The sequence below is a fragment of the Carassius carassius genome, chromosome 14 (assembly GCF_963082965.1).
Source record: "Carassius carassius chromosome 14, fCarCar2.1, whole genome shotgun sequence".
NCBI lineage: Eukaryota > Metazoa > Chordata > Actinopteri > Cypriniformes > Cyprinidae > Carassius > Carassius carassius.
The window spans coordinates 6,475,865-6,497,968 of NC_081768.1; the positions used below are offsets into that span (position 1 = coordinate 6,475,865).

At 35.0% G+C, this 22,104-nt stretch overlaps 1 protein-coding gene across 2 annotated transcripts in view; it reads left to right on the top strand.

Moving 5' to 3' along the window:
- Nucleotides 1–429: 429 nt before the first annotated feature.
- Nucleotides 430–22,104, top strand: part of loxl4 (lysyl oxidase-like 4) — a 29,727-nt gene continuing 8,052 nt past the window's right edge. Inside the window, exons 1-11 of one of the 2 annotated variants that reach the window (XM_059565839.1) lie at nt 430–569; nt 1,583–1,898; nt 3,721–4,046; nt 4,491–4,705; nt 10,662–10,700; nt 10,837–11,050; nt 11,881–12,061; nt 17,651–17,805; nt 19,156–19,323; nt 20,544–20,706; nt 21,085–21,328. In XM_059565839.1, coding sequence (XP_059421822.1) covers nt 1,604–1,898; nt 3,721–4,046; nt 4,491–4,705; nt 10,662–10,700; nt 10,837–11,050; nt 11,881–12,061; nt 17,651–17,805; nt 19,156–19,323; nt 20,544–20,706; nt 21,085–21,328 — 2,000 coding nt within the window. In that variant the 5' untranslated portion in view covers nt 430–569; nt 1,583–1,603. Of the gene's footprint in view, nt 570–1,438; nt 1,899–3,720; nt 4,047–4,490; nt 4,706–10,661; nt 10,701–10,836; nt 11,051–11,880; nt 12,062–17,650; nt 17,806–19,155; nt 19,324–20,543; nt 20,707–21,084; nt 21,329–22,104 lie in introns of those variants that run through there. The other variant, XM_059565840.1, reaches the window with a different exon arrangement.

Here is a 22,104-nt window from a genome sequence, read left to right on the forward strand (position 1 = left end):
TTTAGTGTGTGTGAACAGATCAAAATTAGAGAAATAGCAACTTTGTGTTTACGATATGTTACTTAACTTTGTTACTTTGTTAAAAGTACATTGTATGTATTGACATTTGTCGGTTTTATATGTGGGTATACTAGACTGAACTTCAGATGAGTCTCCACTAGCATAAACCACAAACACACTTTTTTTGTGTGTGTGTGTGTGTGTTTTAAGTGTGTGTTTTGAGCTATCTATCTATCCATCTATCGTTGATTCTTATCCATCCGTCCATCTATACACTATATCAAACTATATCAAACTACATCAAAAATGTATTAAAAAATGTAATTGTAAAAAAAGTCACAATTTTGTGAAAATAAAACTATAAATCAAACAACTAGCAAAAAAAGTCAGTTCTACTGCATTGATGTGAAACGCTTTAAAATAAAGATGGAGAGATCTGTGGGAGGGATGTAGAAGTGATGGAGGGAGAGAGAGGGAGGGGGAGGAGAGGGACAGAGTGTATGTTCAACTCTCTCCTTCATTCATTTTCCTTCAGTCTGTGACTGACGTGACTTACGTGTGACTGCCAGGTGAGTAAAATTTGACTTGTAACTCACTGGTACTCTGCTATCTGCTATGGTTCCTAATGATGGTCTTAAAATGTATTCTCTGTTTCTCCTTTTCTTCTGGCATGCTTTACATCATAATGGGTTTCATTTATTGGTTTATGAATAGGATGTGGTAAAATATGTTATGTATATACATTGGTATCTATTTGTATCTCTGAATATTTGTCTCCACATAGAGATGGTGAAGTAATAGCTAGTTATTCCTGTTTGTTGTTGGATACTTATAATCACGTTGCTATTTATGCACACAAACTGTAGACCCTTGTTTTTCTTAATTTGAACTTGCCTGTGAAATTTTCCTGCATCCATACTTCTACTAAACTTTTCTTCCATCCATCACATGCTCTAATGCAATATGCACAGATGAACCTCACAAACCTCACAACAAAATAGATTTGTGAACCTCACAAACACCTGCAAAGATAAGGTCTGGGTCATATAAGTGAAACCCGAAATAACATTTTGGATTAAGTTTTAATTTAAAATTTAATTTAATTTTTAATTTTAATTGTATATGTATATGCAAAAAAACAACAACAAAAAAACATTGTTCTTTAAATTGTTTCCTTAATTGCCTTTATGCAAAATATTGTTATTATACATTTTATTATATAACAAATAGTGTATAATATTTTGTTACATTTTCTTCTTTTGATTTTTAAGTGAAATGTGGGATTAAAAATTAGATTAAGATTTTTTAGAAAGTATTTCCACTTAAGCTTTTTAATTGGGCTATTTAATGTTTTTTTTTACTTTTCTTTTAAAAGTATTTTTGCTAAGTATGTCAGGTTGCAACCTTGGATAAACGCATATGAAGAGGCATATAGTGGGTTACCTCATGGAGGCTGCCATTTTGACATCACATGACCTTCTTCATTTATCTTTATAACACACTCAATTCAACTTAAAAAATACTGGTAATTTCATTTTGTAGTTCATTTAGTAACAATGACACTCTTTGTTTTGTATTCCAGAAGACTCACCTCTGTGCAATCATGATTCGGGCCATCAGTCCCATTTGTGTTCTTGTCTTTGCACTCCTCTTTGTGTGCATGGATGCACGTCCCGAATCGCCAGGCCGCTCAAGGCGTGCTCCTGCTGCAAAAGTGCGATTGGCAGGTATCGGCCACAGAGAAAACGAGGGACGAGTTGAAGTCCTGCACAACGGGACATGGGGCACTGTATGTGATGATGAGGTCGACATTAAACTCGCTAATGTGGTTTGCAGGGAACTGGGTTTCCAAAGTGGCATAACATGGGCGCACAGTGCCAAGTACGGAGAGGGAGAAGGTGAGTTAATTTCTCTGTTAAAATACATGAACTGTGACTTATGAATCTTTAATCACCCTCATCTATCCTCATTTACTTACCTTTATGTTGTTCCAAACCTGTGTTTAGCAGAATGTCTGTGCTGCTCTTTTTGATAAATGAAAATGAACCAAGGGCCATCAAGCTCCAAAAAATATTTTTGGGTGAACTATTCCTTTAAGAGTTGCTGTCTGAATAGCTCAGGTTTAGGAGATTTGATCACTGTTATTTTCACACTTAACTGTGGATGACGTGAAATACTTGAGCACAGTTGTGTAAGAAGGCACAGTGCTATATTAAATAGCTATTTCTCACTAGTGCAAGTGCAAAGAGCTACTGTTCTTTACATTGCCCAAATCTCTCCCTGTAATTTCACTTTAAGGCAGCTATAAAGACAGCCACTAACCCAAAGCATGTATAACACTTAGTTGGCAAGACAACACTGTCATTAAAACTAAAACTAACCCTTTAGACAGCTTCACTAGAGCTCTTTTGTAATGCTTTTAATGGTGATGCTTCTCTCACATATTAAATTGTATTGTGTACATGAAGTCTGCAGACTTAAACTTTATACATATGTATTAACATTTCTTTAAAAAACTTTTATTATGGAGCAGCTGGTAGTGGCTTGTTCAAAGTAACAATTCATCCAAAAAATTATTATTTACTCATCCTCTCGTTGTTCTAAATCTGTATGACTTTCTTCTGTGGAACACAAATTAACTTTTAATACTGATTTTTTTTTAATTTTATCACAATGATTTGAGACTGAAACTTTTAAAGTTAAAAAATGACAAAAAGTACCATAAAAGTGGTCCATGTAACTTGCATTCTAAGTCTTTCAAGCCCATACAATAACTCTGTGATTAACAGACCAAACTGTAAATCAATATTCATTGATAATCTTTTCCTTGAATGTTAAAAGAATAGTTCACCCTCATGTCATCCAAGATTTGGAGACATTTTGCATTAAATCAGTTGCTCACAAATGGATCAGTAAATGGGTGCCATCAGAATGAGAGTCCAAACTGCTAATAAAAACATTAGAATAATTCACCACAATTCTTTAGTCCATCACGTAATGTCTTGGGAAGTGAAAAGCTACATGTTTGTAATAAACAAATCAATCATTAAGAAGCTGCTAACTTCATCCTTTTGACAAAAATCCAAGTCCTTTATCCATAATAGGCTATTGCTTTCTCTAGTGAAAAAGTCATCTTGTCTGAATACACATGGATCACACTCTGTTTACAGTAAAAACCAAGACCATTTTAAAAATATATGTTTGGATTTGGATTTTTACTGGAGGAACTAAGAAAGCATTATAATTATGGATTAATGCTTTACGATGGATTTTTTTCTAAAAAAGCAGTTTTACACTTCACAAGACATGAACAGATGGACTGGAGTCATGTGGAATACTAATGGATTATTGTGATGCGTTTATCAGATGTTTGAACTTTCATTCTGACGGCACCCATTCGCTCCATTGGGGAGCTAGTGATGTAATGCTTAAGTTCTCAAAATATGTTCCAATGATTAAACAAACTCATCTACATCTTAGATGTGCTTAAAGCGAATAAATGTTCAGTAAATGTACATTTTTGGGTGATTAATTGCTTTATACAACTCGAAAACCGGGTCACTCTGAGAAGTCTGAAGGTCATTGTGGTTTGAAATGACATGAGGGTGGCTGGGTAATGACAGAATTTTCTTTTCTTTTTTTGGTTGAACTATCACTTTAAGACACATAACTGATGTTATATTGTTCCAGTGCTTTTGTAACCTGTAACATCTGTCACAGGCCCCATTTGGATGGATAATGTGAGGTGTGAAGGAACAGAGAAAACTCTGAAAGACTGCAAGTCGAACGGATGGGGTATTAATGACTGCAAGCACTCTGAGGATCTTGGAGTGGTCTGCAGTCCAGAGAGAAGGCTGGACCAAGTGCATCCTGGAGTCACCAGAAGAGGGCACACCATCTCTCTCAGGCCAAACGCAGTCACCTCGAACCGTTGGCAGGACATTTACTCCAATTCAAGGACACCTGCAGATCTCAGTCAAGGCAACGGACATTCCCAGGATCATACCAGATGGGATCAATTCTCCAGACAGCAGTTTCATAATCCGGTAAATAGAGATTGCAGTGGATCTACATATGTATTCGATGTACACATATGTAATAATCTACATAAGTAATGCATTTTCCTTAAATTTTGTTTTAGCTAGACATTTAAATAAAGAGTTTACTCATCTTCATGTCCTTCCAAACTTGTATGACTTTCTTTCTAATGTGGAAAATATAATAATATATTTGAAAGAATATTTCTTGAAGACTTGGAACATAAGCACATAAGAACAAAAGCTGCAACTGATCACATTTTATGTTCTTATTGTACTTTTTGCCATTTTAATAACATTTACATGACATATGCATGCCATTTCATGGCATATACAAAGAACTCAGGGTTTGGAACAATATGAGAGTAAAAAAAGGCATATTTTTCATTTTGGGGTGAACGATTCCAATTGCAGGTTATGCTCATGAGAAAATGTTTTATAATCTTCCTCTAGTCTGCCAGTAGGGTGAAGATTGAGGAAGTCCGCCTCAAGCCGATCTTGATGGTTACAAAGAAGCGTGCTCTTGTTACGGAAGGTGTGGTGGAAGTAAAGCATGCTGGGAGATGGAGACAGGTGTGTGATAAAGGCTGGAGTCTGAACAGCAGCAGAGTTGTGTGTGGGATGCTTGGCTTTCCTGATGCGGAGCAGCCCAACATAAACACTTACAAGTGAGTCCTGCAGATTTTATTGAAATAAACAATGTTAGCACTGGCATGAATCTCTGAGATTTTGGAGAGAATTAGTATCATATTAAATTATCTCTGTTTTTGGCTGATGCTAGTTTTGTTACATTTCATTGTGTTACAGTAGTACTCCCAGAGTTTTAACTAACAACATAATATCCAGTCCAGACTGCAGCTGATTCGGGCCAAAAACTGCCCACTTGCACAGGAAACGACTGTCTGGCTGACATGAAGCTGAACTGTATCAACCAGCTACGGTTTTATTTTTACATGCTGTTTATGTAAGGGTAAATACAGGTGAAGCTATTTAAATGCTACTGTAAAAAAAAAAAAAAAAAAAAACTAAAACTTGTTTTTGAACAATCATGGTAACACTTACTATTATTTTATTTACTATTATTTGTTTAAACTATTTATTTAATCAAAAATAAAGTAAAAACAGCAATATTGTAAAAACATTTTTTTATCTTTCAAAAAAGTAATTTAAGCCTGTGATGGTTGAATTTTTAGCCATATATTTAGACGTATATTCCAGTCATGATCCTTCGTGATCCTTGTTTTTTTTTTTAATCTTCTTTTGTTTGTATGTTTTGGATTTGCTATGTTTGTTGGACCACACAGGGTGTAGGGATGATGATATTCTATGTAGACAAAGTTCATGTCTAAGCAACGGAAGATGTTTGTCTCTGCATATAGCAGAAAGTGAAAGATTCACCATCTCTTTTGGCTGGAATGGCACATCTGTTTTCCTTATCTTTGTTCCACAGGCACCTTTCACACACCTAAACACTTAACCAATGATTAAAAGATCTTTCAAACCTATGATGCTATCTGGATCTCAGCATTACGGAAATGAACAGTCTGCTCAGAACGCTTAGGTCTAAGTGAGAAGTCTAATATCCTTGCTGATTGTTATTGGAAAGGGACATCAGTTTTAAAGTCTTCCAAACAACAAGTGTTTGTTGTTGGAGAGAGAGTTTCAGGTTTGTTTAATGATTTTATTGACATTGCCACCCTTGACTTTCTCCTGCCTCCTCACAGAATGTTCCCAACTGAGCTGTACTGTCGTTGTTGTTTCACTTGGTCAGTTCTTTTAATAATGTAAAGAGCAGTTTATTGTTGGGAGTTTCTGGACTTTCTGGCCATTACTCTAAAAAGGCATTTATGCAGGTTGTTTGCTGCATCCTCAGGTCTTTTTGATGGGTTTATGCATATAATAGTTATTGTGCTGTGAAATCTATTGGAGTTTGATGCCTACAGATTCTTCTTGCAGTGTGGCTTAGACGGGATACAGGATATGTGTATTTAGAAATCTATTCTAGAGCATCAATACAGGATCAGAGATGACAAGGGTCCAGTCCAGCTTTTTTTAACTTATTTTTTTTTATTTTTTAGAAAAGTTATTTTGTTAGAGCAATTTTGTGCTCATGTTTGTCGTATTTACCTACATATGTACAGTATCAACCCATCTACCTACCTACCATTTCTTTTTACCTACCTATTTATTTAGCGATCCATGTACTTACCCACGCATATAAAATATCTACCTACCTCCTGAGTTTCTTTCCCTACTTCCTATCTACCATTAATTTTACCTACATATATACTCACCTTCCTACGTATCCTACGTCATGCGCATCTCGTCAGTAAAGCCGGTTCCATGATTAGTAGTAAATCTCCTTCACCTGCTTTCAGATGGACATTTAATACACAGAGCCGCAGATCACTGACAAGCTGCGCAATATCGTGTTTAATATATCGTGATTCGATATATGATAATGAGCGTGATATTGCCTAATTGTCAGTAACGTACGGCTCTGTGTAGTAAATGCCGCTCTATCTGAAAGCAGGTGATGGAGATTTACTACTAATCATGGAACCGGCTTTACTGACAAGATGCGCATGAAAATCGCATGTGATTTATTGCACAGCCTTACCTCATACCTACCTGCCTAACTTTTTACTATCCTACTTATGTTCCCACTAACTTATCTATTTAGAGTTTAATAAAGTTTAATAAAGAGTTTAAACTTTCCACTAACCTCCTACTTATCTAGCTACCAACATACTTAGTTAAAGGGCTAGTTCACCCAATGATGAAAATTATGTAATCAATTACAAACGCTTTTGTCATTTCAAACCCGTAAGACCTTTGTTTATCTTTGGAACACAAAATAAGATATTTTTGATGAAATTTGAGAGCGCTTTCTGACCCTGCATAGACAGCAATGCAACTGACACGTTCAATGGCCAGAAAAGTAGTAAGGACATCATTAAAAACTTAATTTTATGAAGTTACTTAATTACTTTTTGTACGCAAAGAAAAGAAAATAACGACATTATTCAACAGTTTCTTCTGTTCTGCGTCAGTCTTCGATGCACGTTTATGATAGTATAAAACGATGCATGCATGTGGTTGTGCTGACGCAGGAGCCTGTGCCTTGTTTACAAGCAGAGGAGTGCACACGCATGTGTTGTGGTAGTGTCGTTAAACGTACGTCAAAGACTGACACGGAAGAGAAGAAATTGTTGATTAAAGTCATTAGTTTTCCTTGCACACAAAAAGTATTCTCGTAACTTCATAAAATTACGTCTGAACCACTGATGTCACATTACTATTTTATCAATGTCTTTTCTACCCTTTTTGGGACTTGTACATTGTAGTTTCGTTGCGGTCTATGCAGGTTCAGAAAGCTCTCTGATTTCATCAAAAATATCTTAATTTGTGTTCTGAAGATAAATCAATGTCTTACATATTTGGACTGATATGAGGGTAAGTAATTAATGACATAATTTATCTAAATGTGTACTTATTTATCTGTATACTTACTCTGTCCACCTGCTAGCAACCTTGTACCTTGCTACCAAGCTACTTATCTATATACCTTCCCATCTAATCACATATCTATTTACCTACTTACCTACCTACAGTATGTTTATTTCTGCCTAACTACCCCCTGAGCTGTGTACTTACCTACTTTACACGCCTGTCTGTAGCACATTTTTACTTCATGAACATGCCGAGTGGTGACACCAACTCTGAGCAGGTTTTCTTAGGTTAGTTAATAATTTGCTTTGAAATTAGATGCCTAATGGAACAGGCTTACTACCTGCATTTTGCTTTCATTTGTTATTTCCTTTTCATTGTTGCCTCATTTTTTTTACTTCTCTTATAGGAGGCTGCTGTGGTTCAGAGACATTTTTTGAATAACCTCTCAGTTATTCAAAAAAACACTCACAGCACAACTATTTCATTCCCATCGTCTCAATGGGCTTTGGCCGTGCTGGCATGTTGACCCATGTGCTCGTTTTAAAAAGCACCACCTTAATCTTATGGGTCTGCGGTCCCTAAGCTTTTTTAGTCTAAGGTTTGTGCTGGGGCGTTGTAAGTGTTGTACGTGCTTTCTGCTGATGATTCCTCTATGATTTGTGTCTGCTGTAGAACAATATGTCCTGATAAATGAGCGTTGACCATTTTCCACATTTTTGTGCTCTTAAAAAAGATTCTTACTTAGCAGATAAGACCGTTGACAGGTTAATGTTATCTCTTTTTAGGCTTAATGCCCTTTTCCTTGAGAATCCTAATCTTGAGGTCACAGGAACACCTAAGCGAGCTTTTGTTTATGCATGACTCAAAGACATGCCGAAAACAGCAACTCAAAGATGCTTTTTTGAACTCAAATTAGAGTTTATAAAGCTAGCTGTGGCTTTCGTGGCTTACATCCTAGGGAATCTCCATTTGGCTCCTTCTCGTCTGTGAGCGTGCCCAGCACCTGACCTCACCATGTCGTATGTGCAAGTCTCCACATAGCAGCAGACTTGGCAGTAGTGATCCCTCACGCGTCTCAGGGATCGCGAGCCGGCCCGCCCTGACACTGCCTCTTCTGGATCCTCCGCTGAAGATGCAGTAATTAACTGTTGAGCCACTCGGAAGATTTCCACGTTTCTGGCGAGTAAGGGAAAGGCAGATTACAATTATAGCTGCGCCCTTTGGCTGCTGTGTCAGCAGGACACACTCTGTCTGTGTCACCGAGGAAATTGAAAGACTTAAGCCACAATTTAGGCTCGGATATCCTAAGATGAACATCTAAAGAAATGAAATACAATATTTTAACAAGTCTGACAAAGTCGAAAGCAGTGCCTCAGTCAGACTGTGTACAGAAAGAAAAATCACCTTTTGTGTGTGTATGGAGTTCATATTGTGATAATTGGCTCAGTGCCATTTAATGGCAGGCTTTAAGCTTTATGTTTTCATTCCACTGATTATCACCTTTGGGCATCAAACACTATAATCAGCTAAATGTGATCAAGTTCAGGGTGTTAGGATTCAGTGGTGTGGTATGTGAGATTTTACATTAATATCATGAATTTTTTTTTTTTTGTAACATAATTTCGCAAAAACGCCTTCCATGTCATCTCAAGTCCAAAAACCATTGATAATAGGTGCATGTTTAATATATATAACTTTTATTATGATTTATTTATTATTAAAACAACCCTGGAGACATAAAAGTGCCTGAAATGCTTTAATGAAAACTTTCATCCTTAATAGCTATTTTTGTGTAATGTCTACAGAGATTGGTCAGAGATATATTTTGAATATATATTCACACTGTATCACAGGTTAGAGTGCCCTATTGCTTAATAAATGCTTAAACAGCATGTTTTGTAAGACGTAGTGAGAGCGAAAGATTTATGTGTGTATAGACTAATGCTTAAAACACTGGCATGATTGTTGTCTCCGAACAGACCAGCCCTCTCTATCATTAAGTTTTTTCTTGGTTAAGCAGTAAACCAAGGGTGGAACTCTTGGACTAATTACATGAGCAGGTGGGTATTTCAGTGCCAGCAACTGTAAGAACAAATGAAAAAACGGACTGATATTGTCTGAAGTATCTCTTCACATTCAGAGCGGCACATTTGATATATAAAATAGCAACTTGGTATATAAAATAAGAATTAAAAAAAACAATTCAATACATTTATTTATTAATTGGCATGACAGCTGTAAATTATTATTTTTAGGCTGCACTTCTGCAGCTTTAGGTTTACTATAATGTTACTGTGCTACAAAGTGTCGTAGAAACATTCAGAATATTTTATGAGGTCATTAAACTGGAGATTCCACACAGCGTTTAAATTTGGTTTCTTTGCTGTTGACTTATGTTCTCATTTGAAATTCATTTAAGACAGCTCCATCAGGAGAATGATTGTATTCCATTAATTAATTTTCCTATTTTAAAAGTCCATTTGTTTAACAATTTTAGTGAAGAGGTCAGAAAAACAGATTCAGCAAAATAAAAGTAGTGTATTAAACATATATCCCATGGGTTACCAGGCCAAATCCTCTGTAACTATCACATTTAGCTGGACAGACGGTGATGATGACAGTGATGAGTTCATGTGTCACAGGTGTGTTATAGAGGGCAGGTGTTCTTGGGTGGATCTCTCTCTCAGTCTCTCTTTCTCTCTGTCTTTCTGAGTATAAGTTTGTCTCAGTTTGTTTTATGGGAAGTCTTACTGTGCCCATTCTGGGATACCAGCATGCCAGTGGAAATATCTGTTTATAGAATATACATATTTGAAAGCCAGTTTAGTGGTAGATTAAGTTAAAACATATGTGTATGTTCTTTGATGTCTCAGTCTGTGGGCCATACATTTTTATTATTATAAAAAAAGCAATGTAAATGGATGAAACTTTAGTTTGGAGTGCTGACAGCATTATCTTGAATAAAGACATAAATGGTAATGAAGATTTGGAACAGTGAGTTTTAACTGCCTGCTAATGATACAACCTCATGTGGCCTATGGCTTTCTGTACATTTATATTGTTTTATTGCCAGTGTAATATTGCTATTTTTGCTGGTCAGTCTAGAGGAACAGCACCATAAATTGCACATTTTTTCCCCAACTCTTTTAAACTTTTTTTTTTCTTTTACAGAAAAATATGGGACAAGAAAGTCAAGGATTCAACAACCAGGTGAATTCAGTTGACTCTTCTTTGGCACTTCTACTAAAACCTATTTCTTCACCACACTTCAGAGCATCTTCTTGTACTTTTAATTTAACTCTTAATGTTCTACTGCTCTTGTGATATAAAGTATAATGTCTCCTAGATTGAGTCAGATGACCAAGAAGAAGGGTAACTGGGTTGAGAAAGTACATTGCCTGGGCACAGAGCCCAGTCTGGCAGAGTGTCATGCCCAGCTGTCAATCCCTCGAAGCCCTGGCCCCTGTAAGAACGGTCGCCACGCAGTGGCCCGGTGTGTCCCAGGACCACAGTTTGCTCGTATGTCCTCTGGCAGACCCCAGGCACCTCACCCTGCAGAGGTATTCCTAAAAACATTTTGGTTATTCAGTTAATGATTGGCTTTAATGAAAAAATTAAATATTAATATGTATATTTTTAAATAAAAAAATATTAAAAATAATATGATCAGTCATCATAATTATATTTTAATGGGTTATACCGAATAAAAAAGTAAAATAAAAATCAATCAATCAAGACTTTTTGCACTGATAAAAAGTTTGGAGTCAGTTATTTTTTTCCTAAGTAAATTATTACTATTATTTAGCAAGGATACATTAATTTGATCAAAACTGACAGTAAAAACTGTTCACAAGACTGTTTTTCAAATAAATTTTGTGCTATTTAACTTTCTATTCACCAGCATTGATAATAATTAGAAATGTTTAATTAGCACCAAACCGGCATATTATAATTATTTCCGTTTCATTTGACGCACTTAGAAATCAGTTACTATCATTTTTATTATTTCCCAATACTTAAAGCTATTGCTGCATTTTTACTGCAAATGCCTTGAGTTACATTTCTTTTCCGTTACATTTAGTGATTTTAAGTTTAGTTAGCTTTTTAGAGACACTGAAACTGAATGATGCTAACAGAAAGCTTTTCATTTTACACATACTGTTAGGGCGTTTAAATAATGTAGTAGAGTTAGGCTTAGCAGTTTGCAAAGCTATAACCACATATTTAGGGTTGGGGCTAATATGATGTTAGAATCAGTCTATATTTGTCGACGCTAATCTGCAGATTGGGGAAGGCATGTACACCACTGAGGCTCCCCAAATGTCTGTTGTGGTCAAAACCCTAATACTTAAAAGTGTTACCATGTCAATCTTTTTCTCTCTTCTCATAGCTGTCGGTGCGTCTGAAGGCGGGACCACGTCTGGGGGAAGGAAGAGTCGAGGTTCTCCGCGAGGGAAAGTGGGGAACCGTGGTTGACCACCGGTGGGACCGGATCTCAGCCAGCGTGGTGTGCAGAGAGCTGGGCTTCGGCACTGCCAAAGAGGCTCTTACCGGAGCATACATGGGTCAAGGTGAGAATTAATTTAAGCTTGAATGATCCCAGTTGGATCAACTTTAGAGCAAGTAAAAGATAGAATTTCCATTTTTTTATGACATGTTCCTTAATCTCCGTTGAGTCAATATGGTGTTTATAGGAAGAAGGGGATTCATAACTATGAACGTGATTCATGATCATACTGAGTTTGCCACATGATTCCACAGTAGTCTGAGTCTGAACTTAAGTTCTAAGTACTGCTTATCTATAGGATACGCCTGTCTGCAGCTGAATATGAAAGCGGTCAGAGATTGTTTTACATAATGCAAAATCACAATCTCCAGGGGCAAAACATGGATTCCACATCAGAAATGATGCTTTAAAGCAAGGAACATTCCCTGAACTTTCTGTGGCTCAGATCCACACTGCATGTGAGTTTACTTTGCCTGAGTGAGAGCGAGTTCACCACTGATCTGTATTCCAAGGGGAATCGGTCCAATCTGACAAGATGGGATAATTGCTCTGCCAAGGAGAAGTGATGACAGTAGCTATTTATTGAAGACTTCCCAATATCGCTCTGATGAAAAACACAGCTGCAATGTTTCACTTTTTATTTAAAGAAAGGAAGTGAAAAGGGTTTTGACTCATAAATTATGTTTTATCAGGTGCCACCGTTCAGAAGAAGTGAAATAATTAAATGTTGATTTATAGATAATGATGATTTTATGGGCATGTTATTTTGAAATATAAGCTGTACTGCACCGGTAGCGACCCATATGAGAGTCCAGACACTTGAAATGAACCTGCGTAAGGTTGATATTGTTGTGTTATAGACAAGGTCTCTGTTTAACTTGCCAAGTGCCAAATACTGTAAGTACAAACAGTCTTTGTGTTACTTGCCTTTTGGCTGATAATTTTATTAGAAATGCTACTTTTAAATTTCAGTTTAAAGCAACCATAGTGCCTGTTAGCTTGAACAATTTTAGGTTTATTTCTTGTAGTAAACAAGCTACACTACTATTAAAAAGTTGGCGGTCAGTACGTTTTTTTTTTTTTTTTTTATTAAGGGAATGTTTTATTCAGCAGGGATACATTAAATTGGTCAAATGTGAACATATGTATTATTACAAAATATTTCAAGTTTTTGGTCAAATAAATGTAGCCTAGGTGAACATAACAGACTACTTAAAACAAAAAAACATAAAAATATATTACTGACCACAAATTTTGGAATATGTAAGCCAAAAAAATTTGAATCTGAATCTGAAAATTTGAAGGGTCTGTATGTTTTCGTGACTGGATTATTTTTTATATCACGCTAGGGCTGTGCAAAAAATCGAATGCGATTTTCATGCACATCTCATCAGTAAAGACGCTCTTGTAATTAGAAGTATATCTCCAGCACGTGCGTTCAGGGTTGCCAGGTTTTCACAACAAATCCTGCCCAGTTGCTTCTCAAAACTAATCCAAAACTAGTCCAATCGCGCTTCCAGGAGGTTCCCCGATAAAAATTGCTTCCCGGGGTTACAATAGAAGTTTTTTTAGCAGGGTTGCCTTGGTAAAATTCGCATTTTAGGTGCTAAATATCACATTATTTTTATTGGGGTCGTAATATTTTTATTACAGACTTGTAAATGCCAACACAAATCGCATTCGATTTTTTGCACAGCCCTATATCACATAGATCATGTGAGTGCTATAACAGCGTAAGAACTCTCATTGAAATAAAATTATATCCATTTTAAATAAAACAAATAAATCAAAGTACAACTTATTGGTGATTTAAGATAGTTTTGGTTGGAAAAAATAATCAATTCAACCAAGGTGTGATGGAAAAATGTTTTAGAAAGTGACTCCACTTGCTGATTTTTGAATAAAGCCATTTGGATGAAGTAACAGGAAAAGAGATCAAAACGTATGATTCCTGCACGCCCGTATCGTTGAGTTCTTTAGGTGTATTTATTGTCGTGTATAATTTTCCTAGTGCAGCCGAGGCCACAAAAACATATAGTGAGTGAAGAGAGACACAAATTAGCTTTTCAATGACAGAACAGAGCTGGACTGTTTGGGACAGGCGGTAAAAATAGGAAATCTGTTGAGATGGGCTACACGTACCAGACTGTGGTTACCACTTTTAGAAATGATCCGGAATAATGGTGTTGGTACAGTGTTCATTGCACTGCCTGATTTTCCAGACATTTAATGCAACATAAAGAGAAAAGTCATTATTTACTCTTGTTTTTGGGTGAACTATTGCTTTGTGTTGTCATTGTGGCTCTATTGTGGATTTTTTGACTTTGGTCATGGAGTTGGCATGAACTCTGTATAACAATGTAGATTTTGTTAAGGCCAATGCAGCGTGAAGCAACCCATTCTGCTGAGACATTCTCTAAGCCTGACCTCCCAGTAAGATTAAAGTAAACCTATCTTTCCTTAAGTTCCTAGATGACTTCATGTCTTGAGATTTGTTTGAATGCTGTATCTGCCGGTTTTACTTCAGTTAGACACTAAAGATGAGGAATTTCTAGTCACGCTCACACTTTACAGGCAAAACGTATAAACATATAGACTTTTTTTTTTTTTTGTCTGCAGCGGTCACTGAGTTTTTCCTCTGGCTTTGAAACTCATGCTGACATTGCACTTGGCTGTGAGAAATATTTCTTATATAGCAGTTTAATCTGCTCCTAAAATAGGGATTATAGTCATCCCATGAAAGAAAAACACCATTAATGCGGAATATATATGTTGTTTTATTTTAGGGAGAAGAAAATGTCCATTTTCCGTAAACCACACTCTAGTGAAACACACACACAAAACCACTCCCTTTCCATCAGCCACTTCTGGACTACTTAGTCTTTGCTTCTATTTTCCTGTTATTTACTTGCCGTTTTCTGCATACACTGTTTGTATTTATATATACATTACATACAAAGGTACAAAGGTACATATACCTTTGTATTTATACTGAGTTTTATATTTAAATTTCTTCTTTAAATATATTTTTTTTAAATGCATAAAAGCATTTTAAGTACTAAGTGCATAAACATCAAAAGTGACAGTAAGCACTAACATTTCTAAAGTTTAAAATATTTCTATTTTAAAATGCCCATATTATGGGTTATGAAAGGTTCATATTTTGGTTTTGGGAGTCCCCAAAAACAGGTTGACATGCATGCAAGGTCAAAAAACACTTTCATTGTCTCATAATATGCATTTATTTTTACCTTATTTGCTCAGCGACTCCCAAATGATTCTTTAACGATTCATTTTTCCAAACCCCTCCTTAGCATGAAACTAATCTGCGGCGATTTGTCTGATTGGTCACATTTTCATTTCATCTGGCCTGTAATGCCTGATTAAGTGGTGTTTGTGAGCGCAGTGCTGCTTTGGCCAGCATAACCGGGGAAACCGGGGGAAACCAATATTTTTACCCATCTAAAGCAGCACCTAGTGGCAAAGAATTAATTTGCATTTAGACCAATGTGAAAAGACCAACATAAAACGGCTTGGGATTCGTTTTAAACACGACTCTTTTCAGTGATTCAGAGTCGACTCTTTCTTTTGAGAGACAATAACTTTATACACAGTGCACTTTCAGATTTAAAACTTTCTGGGATGTTTTCATTCACTTAGAGCTGTTACACACTGCATGAAAGGTCATTTTCAAAAATCCATAATGGGGCACTTTAAATAAATGATGATGTTCTTTCTATTCGTCAGATAATCCTGAAATATGTGACAGTTTCCATTAAATTTTATATATATATATATATATATATATATATATATATATATATATATATATATATATATATATATATATATATATATATATAATAAGACATGTTTTGAGCACCAAATCAGCATATTAGAATGATTTCTGAAGGATTGTGTGACATTGAAGATGGAAATAATGAATAACTTTGTATCACGAAGAAATTATATTTGAACAAATAAAGTAGAAAACAGTTATTTTAAATTGCAATCATATATTTAATTTGATCATATTTTAATCAAATAAATGTAGCCTTGGTGAATGTCAGTATATACTGATGTTTATATTTTAAGTGAAGTAGCACATGACACAATGAGGAAAAGTTTTTGATTGAGCAATTTAAGTTCGAATCATGATGTCATCATGCTGTTAACAAGAAAAAGTGAACAAAATTTAAATGCCTTTTTTTTTTTTTTATGTCTGTCAATGGGGTTTTCAGTGACTCTGAAACTTTCTTGTTCATCCCCTAATCTTTGATTACATCCTGTAATATTCTCTGCGAGGGAGTATTTCCATATTTCAATCTCTAGCAATTTGCTTCCCAGAAGCGAGGCTGAATAGCGTGCTGTGTTTGCTTTTGGGCTCTATCATTTTTGTTTCAAAACTAAACAGCTGGTCATGATTTCTTTGCTCTGGTAGAAATAGGACTTTTTGAACTTAGCCGAGCACAGTGCAGTAGCACGTAACCACTGTTTTTCCATAGCAGTTCATCTAGCTTTCTACTTCATTTACCCTTATTTTCCCCAGCATGTATTTCTGAGATCGGGAGAAACTATATAATTACTCTTACGCTAATGTTGCTGTGGTATATTTATGCTGTGTAGTTGATTTCACATCCTTGTGCGATTTATATCTGAAGTTTTACACAATGCTCACTTTAGGCTCTGATTTAGCGGCCATTTCATGCTGAAACGACCAATGTTTTTATGTCACAGTAAACAAGAGGGAAATGAACTGTGATATGATCTGATATGCAGTCAAGCTCTTTTATATCCATAAAACTTCAAGAATGTGATGATAATGATTTTACAAAATAAACACATCTGATCAGATTCGTGTGTGGCCTTGTGGTGTATGATACACTCTCAAACAAAAAGGTACAAAACAATCACCGGGGCAGGATACAAAAGCTAAAAGATACATCTTTGTACCATATTTAACCCTAAATAGAAGTACTTTAAAAGGGCATATAAGCAGTGCTAGTAATTCATTACATGTAATCAGATTACAAAAATGATGTACTTGTAATTAGATTGTATTACATTTTAAAATGATCGTACTCATACAGTTAATTTTATTTTATACATTTGTAAAATCTTCCAACATTTCATCAACCCACAAACCCCCCGTAGTTCTTTCATGAACTCCAATTTAGGAAACCCTGGCATAATGTAATGTTTAATACACTTAATGATGCTGATAACAAAGAATGGAATATATTTAAGGTCAAAAGTAATCTAAAGGTAATCAAAAAGTATCCAGAATACATTACCTAATCTGTATAATCCAATAGATTACATTTCAAATGACAATTTCTGTCATGTAATCTTCCGTAAAGGACTACAATTTGTAAGTAATCTACCAGCACTACACAGTAGTATGTAATGTGTACATATTAGTACCGTTTAAAAGGTACAGCCCCAGTGACAGAGTGAAAACGCAGTGACCCTCTATAGAAGTAAAGAATAACATTTAGTCTGTGAAAATAGCAGACAGCATTTTTTAAGGCAATGTTTAGGAAAGGGTCAGTTAGAAAGTACTCAAACAGGCCAAGCGTTTGTTATTTTGGTTTATATTTGAGACTTTTTAACTTGTGAAGCACCAGTGACATTTATTGTTTGTTTTTTACAGGGACTGGGCCGATCCACATGAACACAGTGCAGTGCACTGGCACAGAGCGCTCCATTTTGAATTGTTACTTCCAGGAAGTCCCTCCCTGGACATTCAAACACAGCCAAGATGCTTCTGTCAAATGTTATGTTCCTAAGACAGGCTTTGAGAGCACGGTAAGTAAAATGATCACAGGTTACTCTGATATGATTCTACATGCTGTGAAAAATATGCCAACTCCTGTCATTCATGCTATGTGCACAGCTTTCAAAGATGCTTGGATATTAGATTTTTACATTATATAATAAATGATATTGGGTTTGTTAAGTATAAATATGCACAATTAAAATATCTTTGTATTGTATAGCATATGTTTTTAATAAATATGCAGACTAAAATGTATTTATGCATTATATGGTAATTACTTTAATAACAATAATAAATGCAATTTATTTTATATACATGTACAGATTTAAAATGTTTTTTGATTATATTATGCCTTTTTTGACATTTATTGTAAATATGCACACTTAAAATATCTTAGCATATATATATATATATATGTTTATATATATGTATGTGTATATATATATATATATATACAAATAAATGTTTTTGCATTAAATGACGTTTCATTAAAAAAAATGTACAGACCTAAATATATATGCATTATATAATGCATTGTGGCAATTATTATATTTCATATATTATATCATGTTTTAAATATACACAATTTAATGTTTTACATTAAATGCAGTTATTTAAAATAAATATACAGACTTAAATATCTGTGATTTATATAGTGCATTATATGGCAATTATTAATTTTTGCATTAAGTGACATTTATTTTAAGAAAATATACATACTTAAATGTCATAAGGCATTATATAACCCAAACACATTTTATTTTAAATATTCATGCTTAATGTCTTTGCATAATATAATGCATGATATGCCATTTATTTAAAATAAATGTACTGACTTAAAATGCATTTGCATTCTATAATTATTACACAATGCAAAGGCATTTAAGTCTGCAGAGGCAGTGTACTGTGTTAAGCCATTTTACCATTATTTGCATTGTATAATGCATAATTCATTCCTGGCATTCATGGCACTAGCAATGCCAAGGTCATGGGTTCAGTTCCCTAGGAATGCATGGACTGATAAAATATATACCTTGAATGCAATGCAAGATGTTGTGAAAAAAGTTGTTTGTCTTCCAAATGCATACATTTTTGCATAAATGTTTGCATTTAAACATGTACCTTTAAATGCAATATCTAAATTGTATAGCATTTATTTCAAATATAAACACTAAATCCATTAAACCTCATCTAGTTTGTTAAATGTAATGACAAAAAAATGGCTAAAAAATTAGAAGTTAGTTCTGAGAAATTCTCTAGCATATGCCATGACATTTTTACATTTTTAAATGTGAGTTTAATAATCAAAAGTGTTCAGGTACTACTTGAGGGCACTGTAATGTGTAGTTTTGATGTCTGTGAGCGTGTTTGTGTTTCAGGTGCGGTTGGCGGGTGGCAGAGACCCGGCTGAGGGTCGTGTGGAGGTGCTTATGGAGGTGGGGGGCAGAAAGCGCTGGGGGACAGTTTGCAGTGAGAACTGGGGAATAAATGAAGCTATGGTGGTATGCAGGCAGCTGGGCTTTGGTTTCGCCGCACGTGCCCATCAGGTGAGACTGCTAGAGAATGTTGGGTTTTCCAATAATATCGCTCTAAATATGTCTCTTGTCTTGTTTGCTTTGGTTGCCTTAGTTTGTGTGCATTTGAGAGCTTCCTGTGCATGTTTAGGGGCACAGGGCAGGATATTTCTGGGCAACATTAGTGTTATACAGTAGTTGTTGGGGTGATGACAGGTTAACAATAAATTGTATTTTCAGACAGAATGTCAGGTACACTTGTTATGTCTCCTGCATTTACTGTACTTCATCTGTTTTGAGCATTAGTTGAGAACAGGAATCAAGACCGTTATACTTTCAGGGCACATTGCTTACCTTAATACTGTCTCTGTACCACATGTGCAGTACTGTACTGCTTATGAGAGTAAATCTCATAAAGAAATAATAAATCTTACTTTTCATAAAGAAAATGAAACCTATTTTCAGCATTAAATTTTATCCCAATTTTTATTAAACTTGAATGAAATGAAAATCAATCCAAGCTGTCTCTCTCTCTGTCCTTTAAAATTCTGCATTAAATGTGAATTCAGTATAATTGAAATATAGTTTTTTTTTTTTACATTATAATTATAAAAATTAACCCCACCCCCCAATATGTGATGAGGACAATTAATGTACTCTGTTGTCATAAAAATAATGTCACAATGCCAACCATCCCCCCACCCCCCACATTTTTTTTATATTATATAAATATATTTATTTAAGCTCTGGGCTCATATATTAGATTATTCACATTATAACATTTGAAAATAGAGGGCGAGTCAACTTTCCAAAAGGATTTCATGTCCTGTAACTACCTTATTCATGAAAGCTATACATTAAATCTCATGCATAGCATTTCATATGCATTAAAATACAACAAATAAATAAATATACTTTTGATAAAGAAGTCTGTTTATTTTTTATAACACTTAAGCATTTAAATTTATCCAAATTTTTGTTAACTGTGTAAAAAAAAAAAAAAAAATCTTCCAATGTTTTTTGTGCATTGCATTCAATACAACATGTTATATTTTTTAAATATATATATTTAGTACAAAGTCTGTTTAAATCTGTGAATTCTTACAAAATTCAGTTTAATTTAAATATTGAAGTACCACTAGAAACTAGAGGGCCAGTGAACTTTCCAAAAGTATTTTATGTCAAATGCCTTATTCTTAAAATCTATATGACTTTATAGACAAATAAAAGACAAATAACCTTTTGGCATTTAGGAAACATATTATTGGCAAGGACACCCTGCAGCTGAAGAAGTGCTGTTGAGTGGATCTCACTGTGTGGGAACAGAAATGTCCATCCAGCAGTGCCGTCGTAACAGTCACGTGCACTGCCCTCGAGGAGGTGGAGCTAAAGCAGCAGGCGTCACCTGTTCTGAAAGTAAGTGATGGAGTGAAAGAAGGTGCGCTCTAAATCATATACTTATGCACTATGCCATTTAGTGTGACTAGTGTGTTCACACTGAAAATTACAAAAAGAATGACATATGCCTCGATGATGCACTTAATTAACCAAAAAACAAACAAACAAAAAAAAATACAAAGTGTGGAATGTTCAACACTTTATGCACTCAACTGCCACAGCTTTAATTATGTAGCGGAGGTGGAGGGGTTAATAGACTCCAGTGATGGATGACAAAAATAGCCTTATATAACTTATACAGTAGTGAGTACATAGTGCTTAGAATATGTGCATAGTGTGTAATATGATGCATATCATTCACTGAATGATCCAAATGAATAAATCATCCTGTTTTAGCGGCACCTGACCTGGTTTTGGATGCACAGCTCGTGCAGGAGAGCGCTTACCTAGAAGACAGGCCTCTGCACCTGCTCACCTGTGCGCATGAGGAGAACTGTCTTTCTTCCTCTGCCAAGCGTATGCAGTGGCCGTATGGGCACCGCCGCCTTCTGCGTTTCTCCTCCCGTATCATGAACTTGGGCAGAGCCGACTTTCGTCCACGTGCCTCAAGAGAGTCGTGGACCTGGCACCAGTGCCACAGGTGAGGGATTTACTTCTTCCTTCTGTTTTAGAGTTTATACAGAATGAAACAGAAGCCTGAGTGCTGCTAGAAAAATATTGTTCTCTTATTTTATAAAAAGTACCGCTTGTAGAGTGCATGATGCATAAAAGAACCTGCAAAATCAGTTTAGTTCCAAAATGAATTCATGAGGATTTGGTGCAAAACCTGCATCTTATTCATTGGCTACCTACTTTTTTCTTTTCTGGTTATTCAATTAAATACATTTACTTGATTACTTTTTATGATTATAATTATTTTTATATAAATCCAGTGTAACTTTTTTTTAAGCATTTTAAACAGACAATTCAAGTTATTGTAGTTGTTATTATTATTATTATAATTATTATTATTATTATTGAGGTTGTAGTTTTTTTTTAAAGAAATTTACAGAATTTCAACTTTGTAATTTTTTTGTAATAATTTCATGTTTTTCTTTACTGTTTATTCATTTACATAAATTTTTTAATGACTTTTTAATGAAAATTTGTTTTATTATTTTCATATATATCCAGACATATGTTGTAGTAAAGTGCATATTCATTAAGCGAGGCAATCCAGGTTATTATTATTATTATTATCTTGCATTGTTTTTAATATTTTATAAAATTAGAATTTTCTACTTCTTTCATATTTATTTAGTTATTTATTTATTTTTAAGTGAAAAAATATAGTACATTTATTTATTTATTTTTTATTATTATTATGCAGTCAAGCACACATTCAGTACACCAGATCATAGTAGTCTGCTGCATCCG